General features: G+C 40.9%; 1 protein-coding gene across 2 annotated transcripts in view; it reads left to right on the forward strand.

The window, feature by feature from the left end:
• ACE2 (angiotensin converting enzyme 2) overlaps positions 1-23,777 on the forward strand; it is a 61,316-nt gene that overhangs the window by 24,393 nt on the left and 13,146 nt on the right. For both annotated transcript variants that reach the window (XM_060183012.1, XM_060183013.1), the window contains exons 7-16: positions 84-196; positions 1,507-1,612; positions 4,614-4,711; positions 8,275-8,444; positions 12,272-12,498; positions 14,228-14,372; positions 16,951-17,049; positions 17,970-18,092; positions 19,255-19,427; positions 22,429-22,487. In XM_060183012.1, the coding sequence (XP_060038995.1) occupies positions 84-196; positions 1,507-1,612; positions 4,614-4,711; positions 8,275-8,444; positions 12,272-12,498; positions 14,228-14,372; positions 16,951-17,049; positions 17,970-18,092; positions 19,255-19,427; positions 22,429-22,487 (1,313 nt within the window). The remainder of the gene's footprint in view (positions 1-83; positions 197-1,506; positions 1,613-4,613; positions 4,712-8,274; positions 8,445-12,271; positions 12,499-14,227; positions 14,373-16,950; positions 17,050-17,969; positions 18,093-19,254; positions 19,428-22,428; positions 22,488-23,777) is intronic.

A 23,777-nucleotide genomic window follows, 5' to 3' on the forward strand; every position in this document is an offset into this window, starting at 1 on the left:
TTATTAACCTTTCAATAAGGCTAATCTGTGGTGCTTTATCTTTCTTTCTTCCATATTCTCCCCTTTCTTTCTTTAACCAACAGATTATGAAGACTATGGGGATTATTGGAGAGGAGACTATGAAGCAGAGGGAGATGCTGGCTACAACTATAGTCGTGAGCAGTTGATTGAAGACGTGGAACGTACCTTTGCAGAGGTAACCAGAAACCTATACACAGAGACTGATTCACGTAGGGTAATGTCCCAAAATAAGGAACAGTGTCCTAAAGACCAAATACACTTTGGACTATTTTTTACAAGGTATTTTTTTTAAATCTGTGATTAGTACTGGTTTACAAGATTGTAAGACTACAGGGTATAGTTCCACACAGTACCCAAGACCAAAGTTCTGTGCCGCCCACCCTCCCAACAGTAACCACTATGGTTCTCACAAAGTCTGACAGGTAGTTTGTTCACTTCAGGTGTGAAACCATCCAGTGGTTGTCTCTCATCTCCTTATGTATTTTGCAAAGCATGATCACCCCAGTTCCACCCATTTTGTCCCAAAAGACATAGGATCTCCCTGCTCCCCTTTTTTTGGTATGCAGAGTAGTATTCCGTGGAGTACTACTATTCCATGACTTCTTTGTCCAGTCATCTGTTGATGGGCATATAGGCTGCTTCCATTCTTTGGCTATTGTGAATAATGCAGCTATAAACATAGGGGTGCACATGTCCCTTTGAATTAGTGTTTTCATGTACTTCAGATATATTCTGACCTATTTTTAACACGCTGATTAGCTATTTCCTGGCCCCATGGTTAGGAAATATGAGAGTTTGTGAAAATGTTAAAGAATAACACGGCAACTCTTACAGATAGTCAGAATTGCTCTGCTTTTCTTCCCTTTTCAGCTACTGATAAGCAATGACCAGAAGCAAGATTGTAAGACGGGAAAATTATAGAAAGGATGGACGTTAGACCTTTACAATGAATGATTTTTGTGTCTGCTTTCCTTTTGGAGCCTGTATCCCCCTGGGTTCCTTTATTGCTTTACACAGTGAAGCTAATCAATGTCAGTATCTGGGAAGAAAGCATGATTTCAGGGACTGGGTGGTGGTGCACCCTGTCAAGTGCACATATTACTAAGCACAAGGACCCAGGTTCAAGCCCCTACCCCTCACCTGCAGGGTGTTCGCTTCATGAGTGGTGAAGCAGGTCTGCAGGTGTCTGTCTTTCATCTCTTCTATCTCCCTGTCCTCTCTCAATTTCTCTGTCCTAATAAAAAAAATTAAAGGAAAACAAATAGCCACCAGCGGTGGTGAATTTGTAGTGCCAGCACCGAGCACTAGCAATAAAACCGGTGGAAATTTAAAAAAAAAAAAAAGCATGCTTTCCCACTCTCCAGGATATTTGAGAGAAGAAATTACAGCTTATGGACATTCCATTTGTCTAGAGAAGCTCCTACTTGTAGTGTTGGCATAAGAGGTAGGCGACTCTTGGTCTTGAACTCTTCTTGTGCTTTTCAGATTAAGCCATTATATGAACATCTTCATGCCTATGTGAGGAGAAAATTGATGGACACCTATCCTTCCCATATCAGTCCAACTGGAGGCCTCCCTGCTCATTTGCTTGGTAAGAAATTATGAATTCTTTTTTTTAAGTTTTTTAAAATTTTATTTATTTTCCCTTTTGTTGCCCTTGTTGCTTGTTGTTGTAGTTATTGATGTTGTTGTTGTTGGATAAGACAGAGAGAAATGGAGAGAGGAGGGGAAGACAGAGAGGGGGAGAGAAAGATAGACACATGCAGACCTCCTTCAATGCCAGTGAAGTGTCTCCCCTGCAGGTGGGGAGCCAGGGGCTCGAACCGTGTTCCTTACGCTGGTACTTGCACTTTGTGCCACGTGCACTTAACCCGCTGTGCTACCGCCCAACTCCCCAAAATTATGAATTCTTTGTGTACTTTGTTCTTTGTTTTTTCTACTGATCAAATTTAGTACTGTTATAAATCATATCTTAAAAGCACATTATTCAACAGGTAAAGCCATTTAAAATAATTTCCTAGGGGGCCGTGCAGGAGTGCACTAGGTTAAGCGCACATAGAACATAGTACAAGGACCTGCGCAAGGATCACCATTTGAGCCCCCAGGTCCCCACCTGCAGAAGGGTCCCTTCACAGATGGTGAAGCAGGTCTGCAGGTGTCTATCTTTCTCTCCCCCTCTCTATATTCCCCTCCCCTCTCACTTTCTCTCTGTCCTATCCAATAAAATGGAAATAAGTGGCTGCCAGGAGCAGTGGATTCATAGTGCTGGCACTAAGCCCAAGTGATATCCTTGGAGGCCAAAAAAAAAAAATCCTATTGCATCACCCTATTTAAAACCTAGAGAGTAAGTATATTGACCTTAGTTCAAAGGATTAAGTGATTACTTAAGAAAACTAGAAGTCCATGTTCAAATGCAAGTGGAAATGAAAAAACAAGGTTTACTATTCAAATTGGTTGACTAAGTTCTTGGGATGGAATTGGGGATTTTGCCATCATATTGTCAGAGGAAAGAAATGTGGTAGGCATTGAGTGATCAAGGATGAGAGAAAGACTTTCTAGAATTAAAGTAGAGCCTGAACGAAAGCTTTATAAACTCATTCCAAACTGCACCAATTATTTTTGCCAAAAAGTACTTGATTTGGAATCACATGAATAATGAGTGAAATCTTCACCATTAAGGAAAATACCTAACTTAGAAGGAGACATATTCTTCCAAAAATGTTTGAATCTTGCCACAGAGCCTTTTTAGATCAGTCAGGGCCTGGGGCATTTCACTGATTCTCCTGATAACCTTCCAGAGAGTGACTATCCTTACTCCTACCATCCCCACCACACACACTGCGAACTAATGAAATACATTTGCTTGAAAAGTTCATGTTCTGGGAGTCAGGCAGGTTAAACGCATGTGGCGCAAAGCACAAGGACCGGTGTAAGGATCCCGATTTGAGCCCCCTTCTCCCCACCTGCAAGGGAGTCGCTTCACAAGTGGTGAAGCAGGTCTGCAGGTGTCTGTCTTTCTCTTTCCCTTCCCTCCCCTTCTCTCTCCATTTCTCTCTGTCCTAGCCAACATTGACGACAATAAAACAAGGGCAACAAAAGGGAATAAATAAATAAATAAATAAATAAATAGATATTTTTTAAAAAGAAAGAAAAGTCCATGTTCTATATATGAAGCATACCTACCAAAGTATTGCTGGGAGCTAATTCTCCACAGCCAGCCTTCCCCCCCAAAAAAAATCAGGGCAGAGTATAGACAAAGAACATATAGAGACATCTTCCTTTATTTTTCATTTTTTGCCAGTAGGGTTATTGCTTGGGCTTGATTCCACTGTTCCATCTTCTCCTTTAGGATTTCTGGCCCCGGAATCCAATTGAGCATTTGCTTGAGATGTTTGAAAAATAACCCAACTAGGGGGCCGGGCGGTAGCGCAGCGGGTTAAATACACATGGCGCACAGCACAAGGACTGGCTTAAGGATCCTGGTTCGAGCCCCCGGCTCCCCACCTACAGGGGGGTCGCTTCACAGGTGGTGAAGCAGGTCTGCAGGTGTCTATCTTTCTCTCACCCTCCCTGTTTTCCCCTCCCCTCTCGATTTCTCTTTGTCCTTTCCAGCAATAACGACACCAAAAACAATAATAGTAACCACAACAATGATAAAAACAACAAGGGCAAAAAAAAGGAAAAAATAGCCTCCAGGAGCAGTGGATTCATGGTGCAGTCATTGAGCCCCAGCAGTAACCCTGGAGGCAATGAAATAAAATAAAATAAAATAAAATAACCCAGCTAAGTGTATGACTACAGTGTAATAACAAAAGTTGAACTTAGTTACTGGTTAGTCAGAATTCCTAAATGATGATACCAGATGATTTCCTCTTGAATTCAGCACTAAGCATGAAGATTTGTTTGTTTGCATTTCGGGCTTTACACCTGCATGATTGTACCACTCCTGGCATACTCTTTCTTATGTTTCAATTTAAGATAGAGAGCTACACAGAGTGATGGTCAGAGAGGGAGAGAGAGATTGAGAGATGGATAGAGAGAGACATAGAATGCCAGGCGGAGGAGGAGGAGGAAGAAGAGGAGGAGGAGGAGAACGACTTGTGAATGGAGTGTCATGTAGTGCTGCTCAAACCCAGGGCCTCACGTGGCAAAGTGAATGATTAAGAGGTGAGCAGTATTTCAGCCCCAACAAGTCGTTTAGTTTGTAGCATTATTGCCCATGGATGATAGATGATAAGTATGCATTTTGCATCTACAGAGCTATGATGCTCTGTATATTTTTAATGAATTGTGTCTTTGATTTGCAATTTGAAATGGGAGAAACTGGGTTGAATCCCTAATATGTTCTGCCTAACCACACTATCTTCTGTCATTTTAACTTACTTAGAGGAGATAAGAATAGAAGGGAGTGTTGAAAATGTAAAATGAGAGAGAAGAAAGAGAAGCAGTGAAAAGGAAACACAGGAACCATATTCAATCTAGATCTCTCTGTGACATGTTCGCCAATTCTACTTCACGCACTGTATAAAACAGGGTCTATAATTATGCCATCTTTGTCACATATTAATGAAGTCTTTTTTAAAAAAAATTAGGTGATATGTGGGGTAGATTTTGGACAAATCTATACCGCTTGACAGTCCCCTATGGACAGAAACCAAACATAGATGTCACTGAAGAAATGGTGAACCAGGTAGGAACGAATCCTTTAAAACTAAATTCGACTTACCTTGCTTGTTTTTTTGACAGCCTTCCCTTCTGACATTTTGCACGTGAAATCATGTAACTAAAGAATAAAAATATAATTCAGTAGAATTTAAATGGATTTCTTGGGTTGCTATCTTTTCATGGGAAAGTAGTTTACCACATCTGTGTATATCAAATATGATACTGATCTGACAGAGAAATATTAAAAGATAGAAATGACCTGAATTTTCCATCAAGCAATAATTTCAACTGATCAGCATCTCTCTTTTTAAATTTTTACTCTAATGGGGGGGTAATGGATGACAGTTGTTGGTATATGGGTACAGTTTCTCATTGGCCTGTGATAAGTGTCTGCAAGATACTCTCACCCCCATGCAGCACCTTTCCCACCATCATGTACCAGTACTCCAAAGCCCCCCACCCCTCGCCAACTCTTCCCCTGCCCCTTCCCCCAGCCAGAGTCCTTTGGTTTAGTACAGTATGCCACACCCAGGCCAAGTTTTACTTTGTGATTTCTCTTTCTGTCCAGGTTTGTTAGTTCCACCCATGAGCGGGCATCTCTCTTCTTAAAGTAATGCTGAGTAATCAGTCAATAGTCTCTACACCAAAACTAGCATGTGATATAGTAAAGAAAATCTAAATGAGTAGTATAGCAAATATGTCTTTAGAAGAATTCTGCTTATTAAAACCCATTGTTTTTTTTCTTTCTGAGAATAATTTTATTTATCAATTTTGGATAGAGACAGAGAGAGCTTGAGAGGGAAGGGAGAGATACCTGTAACACTTCTTCACCAATCATGAAGCTTTCCCCCTGCAGGCAGGAAAATCCATTATTGTTAAAAAGATAACTAGAGTCTTTCAAATAAATGTTCAATCACCCTTCAGTTACCATCTTGACTGTATTGTTTGGATTCTGTCTGGTCCCTTCCACTGATGAAATCATATTATAGTTCATGTTTTACTTATTGAACTGAAACTCTGTACTTCCAGGGTAGAATTCATAATCATTGACTATATAAAGTTCTTTCATTTAGTTTCATAATTTACTAACCCTGCACCACTGGAATTTTGCTTTCTTTCAATTCTAAATATATACTACAGTCCAATGACTGCCTTCATGTGGGTAACCTGTTCCTAGGAAAAGTCAAGCTGTGGAGCAAACACAGGAACATGCAAGGGCCCCCAAACTCCTGCTGCTCTGCTAGCCCCATCTTGCCATTGGATAGCATCAAAAGCCCATTTTTATGTAGCTCCTAGACTTCTCTCCAGTATTTCACCCTCACCATTTTCCTTGAGGTTGTCTTTATAACACATCTATGAGAATGTTAGGACAGGCATTGTGATAGGTAGGTAAACCGAGGCTCCATCAATGACATGCCCATAGTCACAGATACAGTGAGGACTAAAACTTGAATTCAGAACTCCTAATATTTTCAGTCTGATTTTCTAGTCACTTATTTTTTAAAAAATATATTTATTCATTTATTATTGGGTAGAGAAATTGAGTGGAGGAGGTAGAGGGAGAGAGGAAGAGAGAAAGAGATGGAGGGACACCTGCAACACAGCGTCACCACTCGTGAGGCTTTCTCCCTGCAGGTGGGGAATAGTCGCTTATTTTTCGATCCACAGATAGCAACTGTGCTTCCTGAATGTCTACACTGGTTATACATGCATTCTTCTTACGCCTGCTATACTCGTTAGTGCCAACATTGCCTGACATTACATCTTTAAAGGTCAACAACAACAACAAAAAAAAATCCCACCGTCTCATATCCTACTTCATATTCCCAAGGCTGACACAGGAGAGAAACCAGACTTAACTGCTTCTTTTGAGATCAAAGAAAGTTTTCTGTTACTGAAAGTGATTTGCGAAGTCTAAGTTGCCTGATGTGGGTCTTATCTCCAAAGTCTTGGTCAGCTCCAGGGACAGTAGATCCTACAAAACTTTCCTACAAGACTTTGCTGGATGACAGGCATCTGTTGCTATTCTTTTCCAGTTCCAGAACACTTTGAAGGTTTAGATTCCCATACACACTAGAAAGCCACATCCAGACCTTTTGGGTTTCCCAAGCCCACAACTTCATAACCACCTTATCATCTGAGCCCTTCACTGAGATTAGTGATAGGATCTTGCCCTTAGAAGGAACTAAATCAGTAGTTGTTGGTTTGAGCTGTTGAATATATCCATAGGCATGAACTTTGTGGGGAAAGAAGTTTGGTTCAGTAAATCATGATATTTTTGTGAAATGGAAAATCTAAATAAATTAGACTTATGGAGAATGTTAATACTTTTATATTTAATATTAAGCAGAAATTTGGAACACATAAACCATCTACACAGTATAAGCTTTTAAAAAAATATTTATTTATTTATTTATTCCCTTTTGTTGCCCTTGTTGTTTTATTGTTGTAGTTATTATTGTTGTTGATATCGTCGTTGTTGGATAGGACAGAGAGAAATGGAGAGAGGAGGGGAAGACAGAGAGTGAAGAGAAAGAGAGACCTGCAGACCTGCTTCACCGCCTGTGAAGCGACTCCCCTGCAGGTGGGGGGCAGGGGGCTCGAACCGGGATCCTTAGGCCGGTCCTTGCACTTTGTACCACGTGCGCTTTGTACCACATGCGCTTTACCCGCTGCGCTACCGCCTGACTCCCACAGTATAAGCTTTTATTGAGCCATTTTTGCTGTTTCTACTACTCACATTATTAAAAACAATTTTATTATATATTTTTTGCTAGAACACTGTTCAGCTTTTGCTATTGGTGGTGTTAAAGATTAAACCTGGGCCTTCTCACATTCAAGTTCTGTGAACCACTACTGTAGTATCTCCCTGGCCCTAAGCATCATTCAAGATATAATTTCTTGACTTCATTTTGGAGAATTCCTTAGGTTAATCCCTTAGCGACTGAATTACTGAGACAGAGTATAAACAGTTTGAAAGCTGTCCATATATGCCACCAAATTTCCTTCCTCACAAAATTCATGCCTATGGACATATTTGACAGAAATAATTCTGTTATTTTATTTTAAAGTTTAAAAGATTTCATTGTTTTTTGAGAGTTTCAGGTATGGGGGCCAGGCCATGGTGTACCTGGTTAAGTACACATATTACCAAGTGCAAGGACCTGGGTTTGAGCCTCTACTTCCCACCTGCAGGGAGTCTGCTTCTCGAATGGTGAAGCAGGTTTGCAGGTGTTTATCTTTCCTCCCCTCTATCTCCCCATCCTCTCTCGATTTCTCTCTGTCCTATCTAATAAAAAAAGTAAAAGAAAAGGAAAAAATGGCTGCCAGGAGCAGTAGATTTGTAGTATTGGTACCTATCCTCAGCAACTGGAGGGAGGGAGGGAGGGAGAAAGAGAGCGAGAGCGAGCGAGAGCGAGAGAGAGAGAGAGAGAGAGAGAGAGAGAGTTTCAGGCATCATTTAGGTCAGAACATATTCAGTGCCAAGGCCCCATGCATGTATGCTTTATCTATGGAGCCACCTCCCCAGGCACCAAGACACAGTTATTTGAATGCTAGAATTAAATGTTTGTCTTAATTTTTTTCTAGAAATGGAATGCAGACAGGATATTCAAGGAGGCTGAGAAGTTTTTTGTATCTGTTGGCCTCCCTAGCATGACTGAAGGATTCTGGAATAATTCTATGCTCACCGAACCACAAGATGGGCGCAAAGTGGTTTGCCACCCCACAGCTTGGGACCTGGGGAACGGTGACTTCAGGTAAGGAGGCTGACACACAATGGAAACTCAGATGGCAAACAGTGGGTCTGGGGAATGGCTCAGCCAGTAGCACATAGGACTTGTCTGCCTGGGGCTCCCTGCTTGACACTTGGCACCACATGTACAGGAGTGGTGCTCTGGATTCTCACTCTTTCAGATGAAACTATACCTCCAAAATAATAAAATTAATATTTAAAAAATATAAATTTAAAATGGGAGATCATGAAAATTGGGTCGGGGATGAATCTGGATTCCTTTGCTACTCCTCTGAGCATAGAAGAGGTCATAAACTCTCTTTGAATGAAGACTCATTTGTCCATGTGTGGACTTTTATCATAGGAAAAGGTGATTGTCAACAGGTCCTAACTTGAACCGCTAGACAATTTGCCTCACTTTAAGTAACACACACACACACACACACACACACACACACACACACACACACACACATTAGAGATGCAGGTTCAAGAGTATGATGGTGCTGCATTAAGAATGCTTCAAGGCTTGAGGTACAGGTAAAGATGAAGAATCTTGAAAAAAGATTATTTTCAGAACTGGAAGATGGCATACACAGTAGAGTGTACGCTTTCTCATGCTCAAGAACCCAGGTTTGAGCCCCCCAGTTATCACAGGAGAACACCATGCAAAGGAGAAGTTTTGCAAGTAGTGGAGAAGTGCTGAGGCCTTTTGTTTTCTCTCTCCATATTTCTTTCCCTCTCTGTCTCTCACACTCTATCTAAAACAAACAAACAAACCGAGTATGCTAAGGGTCCTGAAATAATGCAGGTGTGAAGCCCAGTGAAATCCCTGGCAGTCAATTTGTCTACTTACTAATAAGAGGCAGAGTTAAATGAGAATGCAGTCTGCTGGAGACTTGCCACAGCCTCATCCTCCAGGACTCTCTGGAGCCCAACCTTTAACACAGGTCACACTTTAATACAGGGGCCTGGGTTTTTGTACCCACCTCAGTCAGTTATTGGCCGTGGACTGCCCCAGAATGTGGGGAGGCATACCTTCATGGCCCAGACTCCTCCTTGTGGCCATAGACAAAGAAAAAAATAGCTATTGACCTTAAAGGGCATTAAGTCAGGCACTGGGAGACTGAGGGAGCTGTCTAGTCAAGTGAGTCTGGCTGGGCCCCAAGGGCATCTGTTAGAGTAGCAACTGCCAGTCTTTTTCTGTAAAAGACCACACAATAAACAATCCAGGTTTTTTTTTTTTTTAATATTGTCTCCAGGATTATCATTGGGGCTCAGTGCCTGCATGGCAAATCCACTGCTCCTGGTGGCCACCTTCCTCTCCCCCCTTTTTATTACTTTATTCAATAGAACAGAGAGAAACTGAGAGAAGGGGAGATAGTGAGGAAGAGAGACAAAGAGACACTGCAGTACTTGCTTCACCACTAGTGAAGCTCCCCCCTTGCAAATAGGGAACAATTCAGGTTTTTCAGGTCTTTGGTGTAATTGTTCAGTTGTGTCCTGGTGGCCTGAAAGCAGTCATAGACAATGCCTTAACAAGTGGGTATGACAATGTCCCAGTAAATCTTGTTTTTTGAACAGTAAACAAACAACAGGTTAGCCATAAGGCAAGTTTATTAAGTCCAGCTCTAGAGTAAGGCTTAAAAATGAGCTAAATGTATGTATACATACATACATGTATGCACACATATATACATATGTATATATTCATATACATATCCATAGTCCAGCAAGGCTCTGCACCACCATAAGCCAGAACTGAGTAGTGTGTGGGGGGGGAGGGGGGAGGAGAGAATAGAAAAGATAGAAAAAATCGAGTCATAAAAGCAGGTTAGTTTGGGGTGTATAAAGGAAGCTGTGTTTATTCTCGAGAGTACTGAGTTCATCTTTAAAAGCTATTATGGGGGGTGGTGACTTGGTCAGAGTGGAAAGAAAATTACTTGGGAGCCTATTAAAATATAACCCCTATGCCCACCTGAATGAAACTTCCATTACCAAGTTGAAAAGGATGGCTACCCTATTGCCAAATGCAGCCTTTATTTCTTAGGCCACAGCTGCATTAGATGAGGTTTACAATTTGTCTTTGAAATGCTATTTTTTTCATTGACTTCTGTATTGTCATTCTTCTCTGAAATTGTTTACTTGCTCTATGGTCAAAGTTTACTAAAAATTTCTCCCCAGTTCCTATTTATTATTTGTGCTTTCATAAATCCTAGGTAGTAGAAACTGGTCTGCAAAGCAGCTGACTGAAGCTCTGTCAGGCACAGATCATAATTAAGTCAGTAGAAGAATGAGCCAAGTAAAGCCCTCACAATAGAGTCATCCTTACTCTATTAAAGAAAAAAAACCATAGTCATCTTTATTAAAGACACTTTTCATAAATAATCATTGTATTTCAGGCAGTATACAACTACTGGGTCAATGAAATAGCTTCCATGGATGTGTACTACTTAGTCATGTGTGAGACCCAGGTCTGAGTCTGGCTTCCACCACATTGAAGGAAACTTTGGTACTAGAGCCTGTCTCTGTCTATACTTAAAAATATAGTTATAACTACTTTCAAAGTCCCTCCTTCAATGGACATTATGACTACCGTAGGAATGTCCCAGTACTATACAACCTATAAAGCATTATCTATCAGCTGATGTTGAGTCTCAGAGAGGTAATGGGGGATGGAACAGGAGCTGGAACCACTTTCTACTTTTCTTTGCAAGACTTCTGTGGTTCCAAAATGGGGGTCTCAAATTAGGTCTTAGAAAATTCTTTAAGCTCCCAAAGAAAGTGAGTGAGGCATTAAGTAGAGGAAAGAACCAGGAACAAAAACAATGCAAGTAACTTCAGTAGAAGCAGAAGGGATGAAAAACACTTGGAATGTAGAGTAGCTGGGTTTAGATGCCATTTGAGGTGGCAAAGAATACAGAGCAGTTGCAAATGGGAAATGACTCAAATACTAGAAGTCAAGTAAAATTTACCTTCTTGCAGGAAAACTGGTCTGAAACTAATGAAAATGGTGAATTACTAATAGGAAAACAAGTACTTAAGTAGAAATAGGTATTTATGATGCTAAGTACAGCATCTGATATGCTTATCTGAGTCAGCAGGAAGGAAACACAGTTTGGGGAATCTTTGATTCCTCAAAACATCTCTGACATCTCTGTATCCTCAGAATTATCTTTCTGTCTCCACTTCAGAGGTATGGGAACCTCCTAGGACTTTATCTTAAGCTCTTTTTCGTGCCATTCTACATCTGCTTCATGAATCATCACAATCACTCCCTGACTTGCATGTGAATGATCTCCAAGTAGCAATTTCCAGGCCCTTCTCGTAGTATTTCTCTACCTTGTCTCCATCAAACTGCATGCATTGTCTTGTATACCATTTTCTTTTCTTCTCTCAGTTTTTTTTCCACTAAACTTCCAAACTGTTGGCCTTTTGTCTTTCCCTATTATATACCTGGCAAACATGTTGATCAAGACCATGTTACTCATTGCATCCTCAGTTACACCCTCTTGGTGCTTCCATGAGATATGCCTGCTATTTGCTCATTGGTTCTTCCAAGGCCAACGGCCACTGACCGCTTACTTACGGAGTACTTGTCTCAGAGGTTTTGCAGTATAAAATTCTGCTTATCTTTCTTTTAATTTGTGAACAACAAAGCATAATTCAGCCCTGCCCAGAATTTTATATTGAGCACCTAATAGATTCTAGGTCATAAAGGTAGGAACTCAAGATTGATTGGTAAAGAATCTTAAAAACGTGGTACCTACTGTGCAAACCATATAATTCTGTTGTGTTGACTCAGTGACTCTCGGTGAGATTTCTCTCAATCACGTCCATTTTTGTGTGCAGGATCAAGATGTGCACAAAAGTGACAATGGATGACTTCCTGACAGCCCATCACGAGATGGGGCATATCCAGTATGACATGGCGTATGCCCAGCAGCCCTACCTGCTAAGAAGTGGAGCTAATGAAGGCTTCCATGAGGCTGTTGGGGAAATTATGTCACTTTCTGCAGCGACACCAAAACATTTGAAATCCATTGGTCTTCTGCCAAAAGATTTTTCTGATGACAACGGTATGAATATTTTATGGCTCATTTGGAGGATGCTTTTTCTGATATGGCTAAAAAGTAGTTATTGTCACATAGAAATAGATCTATTTTTTGTCATGAGGTATTTATGGGTAGCAGTGAATTGCTACTCATGAAAAAGTTGTAAAGTTTATATCACCACATGCCAACTTGTGTTTTATTAAATCTTTGAAAAGAATATAGGAAGTGAGTCTTTTATTAATGAATGATCTTGGGACGCTAGGAAATACAGAACAGCATTTTTTCTAAAATATTTTAGGTGTTTTTTTTTCTAAAATCCCTAAAAAGAGTTCTTTAATGGCTGAATAGGCCCACATAAATGAAATGACTTGTCCAAAGTCACCCAGTTAATTACTGTCAGGGTCCAGGATATATTCTGGCTCTTAGTCCAAACATGTCTCAAAATTGGGTGAGATAGATGGCTTACCAGGTAGGGTGCTTTGACTGCTATGTATGCTACCCAGGTTCATGTCATGCATTACATATAACCGCTATGACAATGGAGGAAGCTGCAGTGTGATGGTGTTTCTTCCTTTCTATGTCTGTCTCTCTGTTTCTATCTGAGTGAAAAAAGTAGCCCAGAGTGGTGAAATCAAGCATGTTCAAGGCCCTGGTTCCACCAAGCAAATGAACAAACCTCTTAAAGTGCTAGAGCTGGAGCAAAATTTAAAAACCACCTTGCAGAAGTAGAAACCGAAGGCAAGAGAATAAGAATATAACTAGCCCAAGGTCAGAAAGCAAAACGGCAGACTCAGGACCAGAGCACTAATCCAAAGGTTTTCCCATAATATGAAAACAAAAGTTCAGCTTGAAATTTGGGAGGACTTTGTTTTCATATTATGGGAAAACCCTTAGACTTACGGTGGTGCCCAGTATTGATCCAGGGCCTTCCAAGCTTCAGACATGAAAGTCTGTTGGATAAACTGCTGTGCAATCTCCATAACCCTAAACAACTGGTTTACAAAACTACATTTTCCCTCAGCTCTGCTTCTGATCTAGGAATAATGCTCAACAAATCCCTTTGCTCCCTCCTCCCCCCAACCAAGAGATATTCATCGAGTATATACTATACACAAGACAGTTTTCCTGACACTAGAGATCCTATGATATACCAAGTAGGTTGGCTTACATTTCAGGGAGCTTAAATTGTACACTAGACATGGGCTCTGCTGTCTACATTTCAATTTCTTTTAAGATAGATGCCAGTATGTTTAAAGAACTATTATACTTCTTATCACCCCATCCAGTGGATGGTTTCCTCTAAGGAAGCACTTTTTTGCTTATTTTCCCTTTTTTGTTTCACTGGCTTTGGACTATATCTGTTGAAAGTGTGTTTATTTCACAAAGACTCACTCAAAGCAGACACTGGTCTAGACACTGGTTTTGAATGAAACACCCAACAGTTACTGCCTTCAGGGGGCTTACAAGAATAAACAGTATGCTGGGCAAAATAAATCAGCCAAATAAGCTCTGATAAGAAGTGTTTAAAGAAGAAAATTAAAACAGCTAGGGAAAATGAAGATTGTGGATTTACTTCTTTTATCCAAATACCTCAGCTGAGGGAATTAATACATGCATATAATTTTCCACTATCAGTATTTCTCATATAATCATCCGTATAGTAAGTGTATCTTAAGGACTGATAGCTTTAGAAATTATCAAATGCAAATTACCTGCTCTCATTCTCATTGATCTTTTTCCATTTTGTTTTCAGAAACAGACATAAACTTTCTACTCAAGCAAGCACTTACAATTGTTGGAACTCTACCATTTACTTACATGTTGGAAAAGTGGAGGTGGATGGTCTTTAAAGGTGAAATTCCCAAAGATCAGTGGATGAAAAAGTGGTGGGAGATGAAGTAAGTCAACGAATATATACTCACTGAAATGTTTTCTCTTGGGCATGCTGTTTGTTTAAAAACATTCAACTAGATGGTATACACACACATATACACACACATGCAACATGCACATGCACATGCACATACACAGCATACACAGTACCAGTCTTGATTTAATTGCTCGCAAACTTTCTCTGGCCACTAGAACCCTCAACTAATGGCTGCTGGAAATCAGTGGATAGCTACTTGAGCTCTTCTGTACTCAGATAGGTAACTCCCCAGTGAGTACTACACTGAGTCCTCAGTTCATCTGTGGAACTAATCTCATTAACAACTATGGTGACTTTCTGGATAGCATACCATCCAGGGACTGCTTTCCTTTCTTTCTCTTGCTTCCTTGCTCCTTTACCAATGATTCCTGGGATCATTTCCTAGGACCATGTCTCAGGGTCTGTTTCTGTGAGAATTCAATCCATGACAGCTAGGATTGAACTCTCAAAGAAGTTTTTTTAGTCATAATAACTGGGATTCCAATAGCTCAGTCTTGAAATCTGGTGATGTGGGAGTTAAATATGTGAAAATGAGAGAAAACTGCATCTAGGCTAGGGAACTGCCATCTCAACACACACACACACACACACACACACACACACACACACACACACACACAAACACACAGCTTCCTTTTTTCTTATTTTTTTATTAGTGGCCTAACAGAGTTTTACACAATCTTAAAATTTTGGTGGTATCACTTCACAGCCATGCATGATCGTAGATCACTACACCTTCCACCAAAGTCCTGTGGCTCCCCCTCTCTCCCCCAACCTCAATAACTACTATAGTTCTTACAAAGTCCAAGAGACAGTTTGGTTTCCTTTTTTTTTTTTTTTTTTGCATAGGTGGAATAGAAATGACTAAAACAAGTTAACAGCTTCCTTTTTTAAGTCTTCACTTGGGTACTTTGTCAGATAACACTGGGTCAGGTGGTGCGACTTTTCACATTATATTTTAAGTGTTGGGTAACCCATTAAACTGGGCTCTTATTTAGGGGGTGATCGCTTTATTCACTTAAATTTGTTATTTTATCCATTCATTTAAACAAAAATATTGACCCCTACATTTTAGGCAGAAGACTGGAAATCCAATGCCAATCATTTCAGATGTCCTTTTTGACTTCAAAAAACTTCTAGTATATGAATGAGGTCTTTGCAACACACATGTTGCCCTGTGATGAGAGGGTGTGGGTCTCTTGCATATCCAAATGGAGACCAGAGTACAAACTGGAGAGTTAAATGAGGAGCTTAGAGAAAGGTGTGAGAGTTTTCCAGGTGTATGTAGATGGGAACAGAACAAATTCCAAGCTAGAGAGAGCCTGGCATATTGGAGCAACAGATAGTGCACTTTTCAAGTTTCAGCACCATGTTGTTTATCACTGTATACCAAGTGCCTTGCACAGTGCCTGGTGCATGCAGGCAGAAAATAAATAAATGGGTTTGAGAGGAACAACTACAAAGAAAAATGAAGAATAATGAGAGGGAAAGGGGCACGAAGGGAGTGAGAAAGAGAAATCTTTTTTTTCTTCACAATCTATTGGTCAGACTCTTCTCAACTATTTCTTCTTTGTTATTCTGATTTTTCATTTTGTACTGAAGAGCTACCTTGTAACAGTCAGCCCCATATCCACAAATACATGAGTCAGTGCCATTCTTCTTCCTTACTTCTCTATTAACATAAATCCTACCTAGAAGGAAGGAGGAAACATCTATAGTGACTGATTCTAGTGCTTAAATATCACTGAAATTCTTGTGGTCTGGGAGGTGGCGCAGTAGATAAAGCATTGGACTCTCAAGCATGAGGTCCTGAGTTCAATCCCTGGCAGCACATGTACCAGAGTGATATCTGGTTCTTTCTTTCTCTCCTCCTATCTTTCTCATTAATAAATAAGTAAAATCTTTAGACAATATCACTGAAATTCTGTCTGTAATAAAACCATAGTCAGGAAATACAAATGTGTCAAGTTTAAGTGTTGCCAAATAAAGGGTTTCCCAACTTTTTGTATGATTGAATTAATTTTTATCTCTTTTACTTTATGTGGGATATGGCACTATGTTTAGGAGTCTTCATGGTAAGAAGGTACTGTATGTGAATAACTATAGAATAGAGAGAAGTGGCAAAAAGGCAGAAGTAGAGAAGGCTGAGAGCACTTGGCAGGCTGACTCTCTTGGGTAGCAGGTGGAGTCTGGGGCAAGCCTACATTTGAATCAACCTCAAAATACAAGTAGGGTTTCCGTTCTACAAAATTCGGTCTCCCAGAAGCACATAAAATGTAGTGGCAGGAAAGAATTGCTAAGACTTGCACTGTTTGTCTTTGACCATGAAGTACACTGTATTAAATTAGTGTTCTGATGACACGACTATTTTTCCAGTGGTTTATTCAGTAAAATGCACATAGTGGGTATTACTCTGTTTCCATTTTACCTGACTCCCAACTCCAGTATTAATGCTATTGGCTGATGAAACTGTACTACCTGCATGCAATTTTACCTTCTCATGCTGTGTGACTCATGGCTGACATAGCTTCTGTTTTTCCCCAAAGACGAGAGATCGTTGGAGTGGTAGAGCCTGTGCCTCATGATGAAACATACTGTGACCCAGCGACTCTGTTCCATGTTGCTAATGATTATTCATTCATCCGGTAAATACATTTTTTGCTCAATGTTTAATTTCTAGGGTCTGTAAAGAAACAGGAATCTATGAAGTGATGCCTAGTATTTCTTCCTGTCTTCACCTACTTCCCCACCACCCTTCCATCCTCAAAAGAGACACCAATTTCAATTCAGTGGACTCAACATGATTTCTCAATTTAAGTTAAACTTGTGTGAGATCTTTTCTTCACCACCAAAGGACTGATTTTTAAATTTTCTTGGGAGAAATTTAAAAAATATTATTTTTGTTTGTATTCCCATTACTGCAGATTTCAGAGTGATTTTAGTAGCAGATTTTTCACAGCAAGTTGAGATATTTCATTTATGTGTGAAGAGTAAACTTGAATCTGACACCTTAGACCACTTGATCATTCTGACAATCTTCAATAGTTTATTTATTTTAATGTGAAACAAGTATTATTAATCTGCCATAAGATTCAATGAGAGCCAGCAAAATAGCTCTCTTGAATAATGTGCTGCTTTGCCATGTGCACAACCAGGTTCAAGCCCAGCCTTCATCATATTGGAGGAAGCTTTGGTGCTGTGAGATATATACATCTGAAAAAGTCACCCCAGATCAGTGAAGCCTTGTTAATTCAGTAATGACAAAAAGAAAAAGAAAAAAAGATTTGATGGGAAGCATTTATTCCAAAGAAATGTAAATCTATAAAACACAGTACAAGTGTCAGCTAATGTCTAACAAAATAATACTGTTTTTTAATAAGCTTATACATAAATACAAGTGAGTTATGATGAGTCTGTGGGACTCATGTTTGGGTCTTTCTGATGAAAGAAGTTTAGTATTTCTTTGGTTACTTAGGCCTCTGGAATAAAGCCTATTCTCCAGTCTATGGCTCTATCACAGTAACTAAACATGGACTATGCTTTTGTTTCTTTGTCTCCATTATAGATACTATACAAGGACCATTTATCAATTCCAGTTTCAAGAAGCCCTTTGCCGAGAAGCTAAACATGAAGGTCCCTTGTACAAATGTGACATCTCAAATTCCCAAGAAGCTGGAGAGAAACTGCTGTAAGAAATGCTTCAAAATACTGATCCTCCCCCAATAATATCTAGTATTCATTTCCACTGCTAGGTTGGAATTTGATTTCTTTTTTTTTTAAGAATTTATTTATTAATGAGAAAGATAGGAGGAGAGAGAAAGAACCAGACATCACTCTGGTACATGTGCTGCCAGAGATTGAACTCAGGACCTCATGCTTGAGAATCCAATGCTTCATCCATTGCACCGCCTCCTGGACCACATGGAATTTTATTTTTATGTTCCTTTTTTTTTTCTCCATGGTTATTGCTGGGGCTCTTTACCTGCACTATGAATCCACTGCTCCTAGTGGCCATCTGTTCTTTTCCATTGTTGTTGCTGTTGTTGTTGTTGGATAGGACAGAGAGAAATTGAGAGAGGAGGGGAAGATAGAGAGGGGGAGAGAAAGCTAGAAACCTGCAGACCTGCTTCACTGCTAGTGAAACGACCCCCTGCAGGTGGGGAGACTGGGGCTCAAACTGGGATCCTTGCAGCGATCCTTGCGCTTTGTACTATGTGCACTTAACCTGGTGCACTACCACCTGGCTCCCTTGATTTCTTTGTTCTTTAAAAAAAAAAAAGAAGACCGGTGTAAGGATCCCGGTTCGAGTCCCCCCGGCTCCCCACCTGCAGGGGCGTCGCTTCACAAGCGGTGAAGCAGGTCTGCAGGTGCCTGTCTTTCTCTCCCCCTCTCTGTCTTCCTCTCCTCCATTTCTCTCTGTCCTATCCAGCAACGATGACAACAATAATAACTACAACAATAAAAAACAACAAAGGCAACAAAATGGAATAAATATTTTTTTAAAAGAAGAAAAGAGAGAGAAAAGGAAAGAAAAGATGCTAGTCTTCAAATGTTCTCACCCATAAGTTGAAAGTTTTGTCCTGTGGTCACACAAGAACCTAGATCATAAGGTGACTGGACAGGCCACCTCTTCTCTCCATGCCTTAACTACAGAGAGCTCCTTGTTTAGTCACTGGGAGGGAGGAGGGATTGAAGTTTGAGCAGATGTATTAACACACTTTGTTTTCTTATGTGCCACAAGTAAACTTAGCCAAACCAAAGAGGAGAATGCAGAGATCAGAACTGTAAGTGCATGCATATCTGAAATCCCGCAGAAGGCCCTGAACCCACTCTGCCCTTTTTTCCTATAGCCAAATGCTGAAACTGGGAAAATCAGAGCCCTGGACATTAGCTCTGGAACGTGTGGTAGGAGAAAAGAGTATGAATGTAACACCACTGCTCAACTACTTTGAACCCTTGTTCACCTGGTTGCAGCTGCAGAACGCTGATTCTGTTGTGGGGTGGAACGAAGGCGGGAGCTCCAGTGAGTACCTTGAGACGACACATTTCATATCATTCTCTCTCTCTTTTTTAATTAATTTTTTATTTATAAAAAAGAAAACATTGACAAAAGCCATAGGATAAGAGGGGTACAACTCCACACAATTCTCACCACCAGAACTCCATATCCCATCCCCTCCCCCGATGCTCTCTTTCTGTGTCCCCTGTCTTCTGTGGCCCTGGTCTCAGGGACTGGTAAAGCATGGGTATTTGAACCCTGTCCAAAGACACGGTTTCTGACTGTGCTAGAATGACCACTGCCATTTCACTGGGGAGGAAAGAACAGATTTTGATCACCTTCTCTCCACCTGGCACAGTGAAAATCACTTCCCTCTCAAGCCTGTTTTATTAACCTCATATTTAAAGTAAGAGTGTAACAGTCCCCAATCTACTCTACTTGAATACAGTTCTTCAAAGACAAATGTGGTCTAGCATGATCTCTTCTTTCTGCCAGTTGCTTTCACATTTCTTTTTTATTATTATTTATTGATTGATTATTGGATGGAGACAGAAACTAAGAGGGAAGGGGATGATAGAGAGGGAGAGAAACAGAGAGGCACCTGCAGCCCTGCTTCACCACTTGTGAAGCCTTTCCCCTGAAGATGGAGACCAGAGGCTTGAAGCCAGGTCCTTGAGCACTGTAATGTGTGTGCTCAACCAGGTGCACTGCCGACTGACTGGCCTCCATATTTCTTTTTATTTTAGTTTATTTTTTATTTTAAATATCTATTCATTTATTTATTTTCCCTTTTGTTGCCCTTGTTGTTTTTTATTATTGTTGTTATTGATGTTGTCATTGTTGGATAGGACAGAGGGAAATGGAGAGAGGAGGGGAAGACAGAGAGGGGGAGAGAAAGACAGACACCTGCAGACCTACTTCACCGCCTGTGAAGTGACTCCCCTGCAGGTGGGGAGCCGGGGGCTCGAATTGGGATCCTTATGCCAGTCCTTGCACTTTATACCATGTGTGCTTAACCCTCTGAGCTACTGCCCAACACTTTTTTATTTTTAAGAGGGTTAATGTTTTACAGTGCAGTCTTTTGACATATGCATACAAATTCATTACATAATAGGCTCCCAAAGTTTTATTCCTGTCCTTCCTCCCCTGCCCTCCTCAGAGTCCTTTGCTTTCGTGCAGTACCCCACGTCCAGTCCGTGTTTCACTCTGTGCTCTCCCTCTGTCCCTACTTGAGTCCCGCTAATAAGGGAGATCATTTGGTATTCGTCCTTCTCTTTTTGGCTTATCTCACTCAAAATGATGTCCTCGAGTTTCATCCAATGCTTTCATATTTCTAAATAATTAATTTATATTCTCATTTTCGTTTGGTCAGGTATCTGTTGGTTTTTGCCATCGTGGTTATCTCTGAGGTTTGGTGCCTACACAACTCTACCTCTCCCAGTGGCTATTTCTTTGCTTTGTTCTTTTACATAGAGAGTGGGAGACAGAGAGCAGGGGAGGAGAAATACTGAAGCACTGCTCCACCTCTTGGGAAGCTCCTTTCCTTTGCAGACATGCCTGTGTGGCGGTCTGCGGCCTGACCTCAGGTCCTCACCCACGGTAATGAATCAGCTTCACCTTTTGAACTACCTCCCAGCCGCTTATTGTTCAGTTGTAGACTTGCCCTTCTGTCTAGTTTCCTGCCTCCCTTTCTTGGCCTCCCGGTAAAGCTTTAGCGTAACTTTTATCAAAGAAATTATAAATGAGGGACGCGGGTGATAGTGCAGTGGGTTAAGCGCACGTGGCGTGAAGTGCAAGGACCTGCGGAAGGATCCCGGTTCAAGCCCCTGTTTCCTCACCTGCAGGGGAGTTGCTTCACAGGTATTGAAGCAGGTCTGCAGGTGTCTGTCTTTCTCTCCTCCTCTGTCTTCCCCTCCTCTCTCCATCTCTCTCTGTCCTATCCAACAACAACATTAATTACAACAGCAATAGTAACTACAACAATGAAACAACAAGGGCAACAAAAGGAAAAATAAATAAATAAATAAATATAAAAAAGAAATTATAAATGATTCCATTATTATAGCTGCTGAGCTGAGTTATATACTATTTAATATCTTTTTTATGTGCCCCCTCCCCCCTCCCCAGAGTTTCTTACTTCCTCCCTCTCTCTCGCTGTCTCTTTCTCCTTTCTCTGACATCCCTAATTTGCCATCCGTGTTGCATGGTGTTTTCCCTAATTATTCCAACATACCCTTTCACTCTCATTCCTTGTGTTTTTTTCCCCTTTATTGGGGGAGGGGGTTAATGGTTTACAGTACAGTTGTTGGCACATGGGTACAATCTCCCAGCTCCCTGTGATAGGTGTCTGCAGAAGACTCCCACCCCCAACTTAGGTCCTTTCCCAAGACCATGTACCGGGACTGGCACCAACCCCCCACAGGCCCTTCCCTTCCCTTCCCCTCCTTCCCCAGAGCCCTTCATGTTGGTGCCAGTCTCACTTTTTTCTAAAGGCTTCCCTCTTTGAGTCTTCCTTCCTACTGTCTGGAACAACAGTTTCCATTTGTTGCTTTCCTGGGTTGAATCAACTGCTTTCTACACTCTATGTCTTTTTTCTTGGCTGGCCACTTGTTTCCCTGCAGCACAGCCTCTAGTGACTGTCTAAGCAAAAGCAACGGTGGTTGGAGGATCAACTTTTGCTCAAAGTAGCCTTAACTGTACCTTGACTTTTCATGACCCTTGTTTTCAGCCTGGTAGCTTCTTCCCACCCTCCCCTCTGTTGTACTTGAATCTCAAGCTCCTCTGGACTTCTTTGGCACCTCTGTAGCCTTCACCGCCTCTGTGTACATGCAAGGTCATGGCTTTCTGACTCTTTAGGAAGCTCCTCAATAGCTTATCATTGTTTCCAAGAGTTTTTTGTACCTTAAAAGTGATTACACCTTTAGCATCACCTTATCACTTTAGTGAGGTCATGGGAAAGGAGGAGATAAGCAGATGTAGCCATTTTGTCATCTGCAACAACAGTCTGTGACTTTTCTTTAATCAGGTTCTGACCAAGCCATCAAAGTGAGGATAAGCCTGAAATCCGCTCTTGGAGATAAAGCAGTGAGTATTTGGAACAGTGTACCTACTCATTCCCAAGGCATCTCTTCTTTTAAATCATTAATAAATACATTAATGCAGTAGGATACAAAATTAAGGCTCATAAATCTGTGTCATTTTGGTATACAAATTATGAGTTAGGGGAAAGAGAATTGAAGAATCAGTCCTACTTATAATTGAACCCCACCAAACAATAAAATACCTGGAAGCTAATCGCACAAAGGCGACAAAAGATTTTTACAGTGAAAACTATAGGATACTGTTAAAATAAATATGAAGTAACACCAAAAGAAGAAGAAGCAGAAGAAGGATGTTTCTTGCTCTTGGATTGGAAGAATAAACATTATTAAAATGGCCATCCTACCAAAAGCAATCTACAGCTTCAGTGCAGTTCCTGTCAAGATCCCACTGACATTTTTCTTTTTTTTTTTTACACTGTTCATATTTATTTTGTCTTTTATTTATTATTTGATTTGATTTTTTATTAGTGATTTAATAGTAACTAATAAGATTGTAGGATAAGAGGGGTACAATTCCATATAACTCCCACCACCAGAGTTCTGTATCCCATCTCCTCCATTGGAAGTTTCCCTGTTTTTTTAATCCTTCAGGGAGTATGAACCAGAGATCTTTATGGGGTGCAGAAGGTGGGAGATCTGGCTTCTGTAATTGCTTCTCTGCTGGACATGAGTGTTGACGGGTCAATCCATATCCCCAGCTTGTTTCTTTTTTTTAAAAAAAAATATTACCTTTATTTATTGGATAGAGACAGTCAGAAATTGAGAGGGTAGGGGGAGATAGAGATGGAGAGAGAAAGAGAGACACCTGCAGCCCTGCTTCACCACTTGCAAAGTTTCCTTCTGCAGGTAGGGACAGGGGCTCGAACCCGGGTCCTTGTGCACTGTAACATGTGCACTTAACCAGGTGCGCCACCACCCGTTCCCTAAAATTTTTTGAATTCTCTTTATTTACTTATTAGGTAGAGACAGCCACAAATTGAGAGGAGGGGGAGGTGGAAAGGGAGAGAGTCAGAGAGACACCTGCAGCCCTGCTTCACCACTTGTGAAGCTTTCCTCCTGCAGGTGGGGACTGGGAGCTTGCACCCGGGTCCTTGTGCATTGTAACAGGTGTGCTCAACCAGGTGTGCCACCACCACCCACCACCCTGTCCCCGCTGCCTGTTTCTATTTTTTCCGTAGTGGAATAGGGCTCTTGGGAAGTGAGGTTCTGGGATATTGGTGAGGTTGTCCACCCAGGGAAGTCAGGATGACATCATGGATGTCATGGTAGTGTC

The sequence above is a fragment of the Erinaceus europaeus genome, chromosome X, assembly GCF_950295315.1.
Source record: "Erinaceus europaeus chromosome X, mEriEur2.1, whole genome shotgun sequence".
Classification (NCBI taxonomy): Eukaryota; Metazoa; Chordata; class Mammalia; order Eulipotyphla; family Erinaceidae; genus Erinaceus; species Erinaceus europaeus.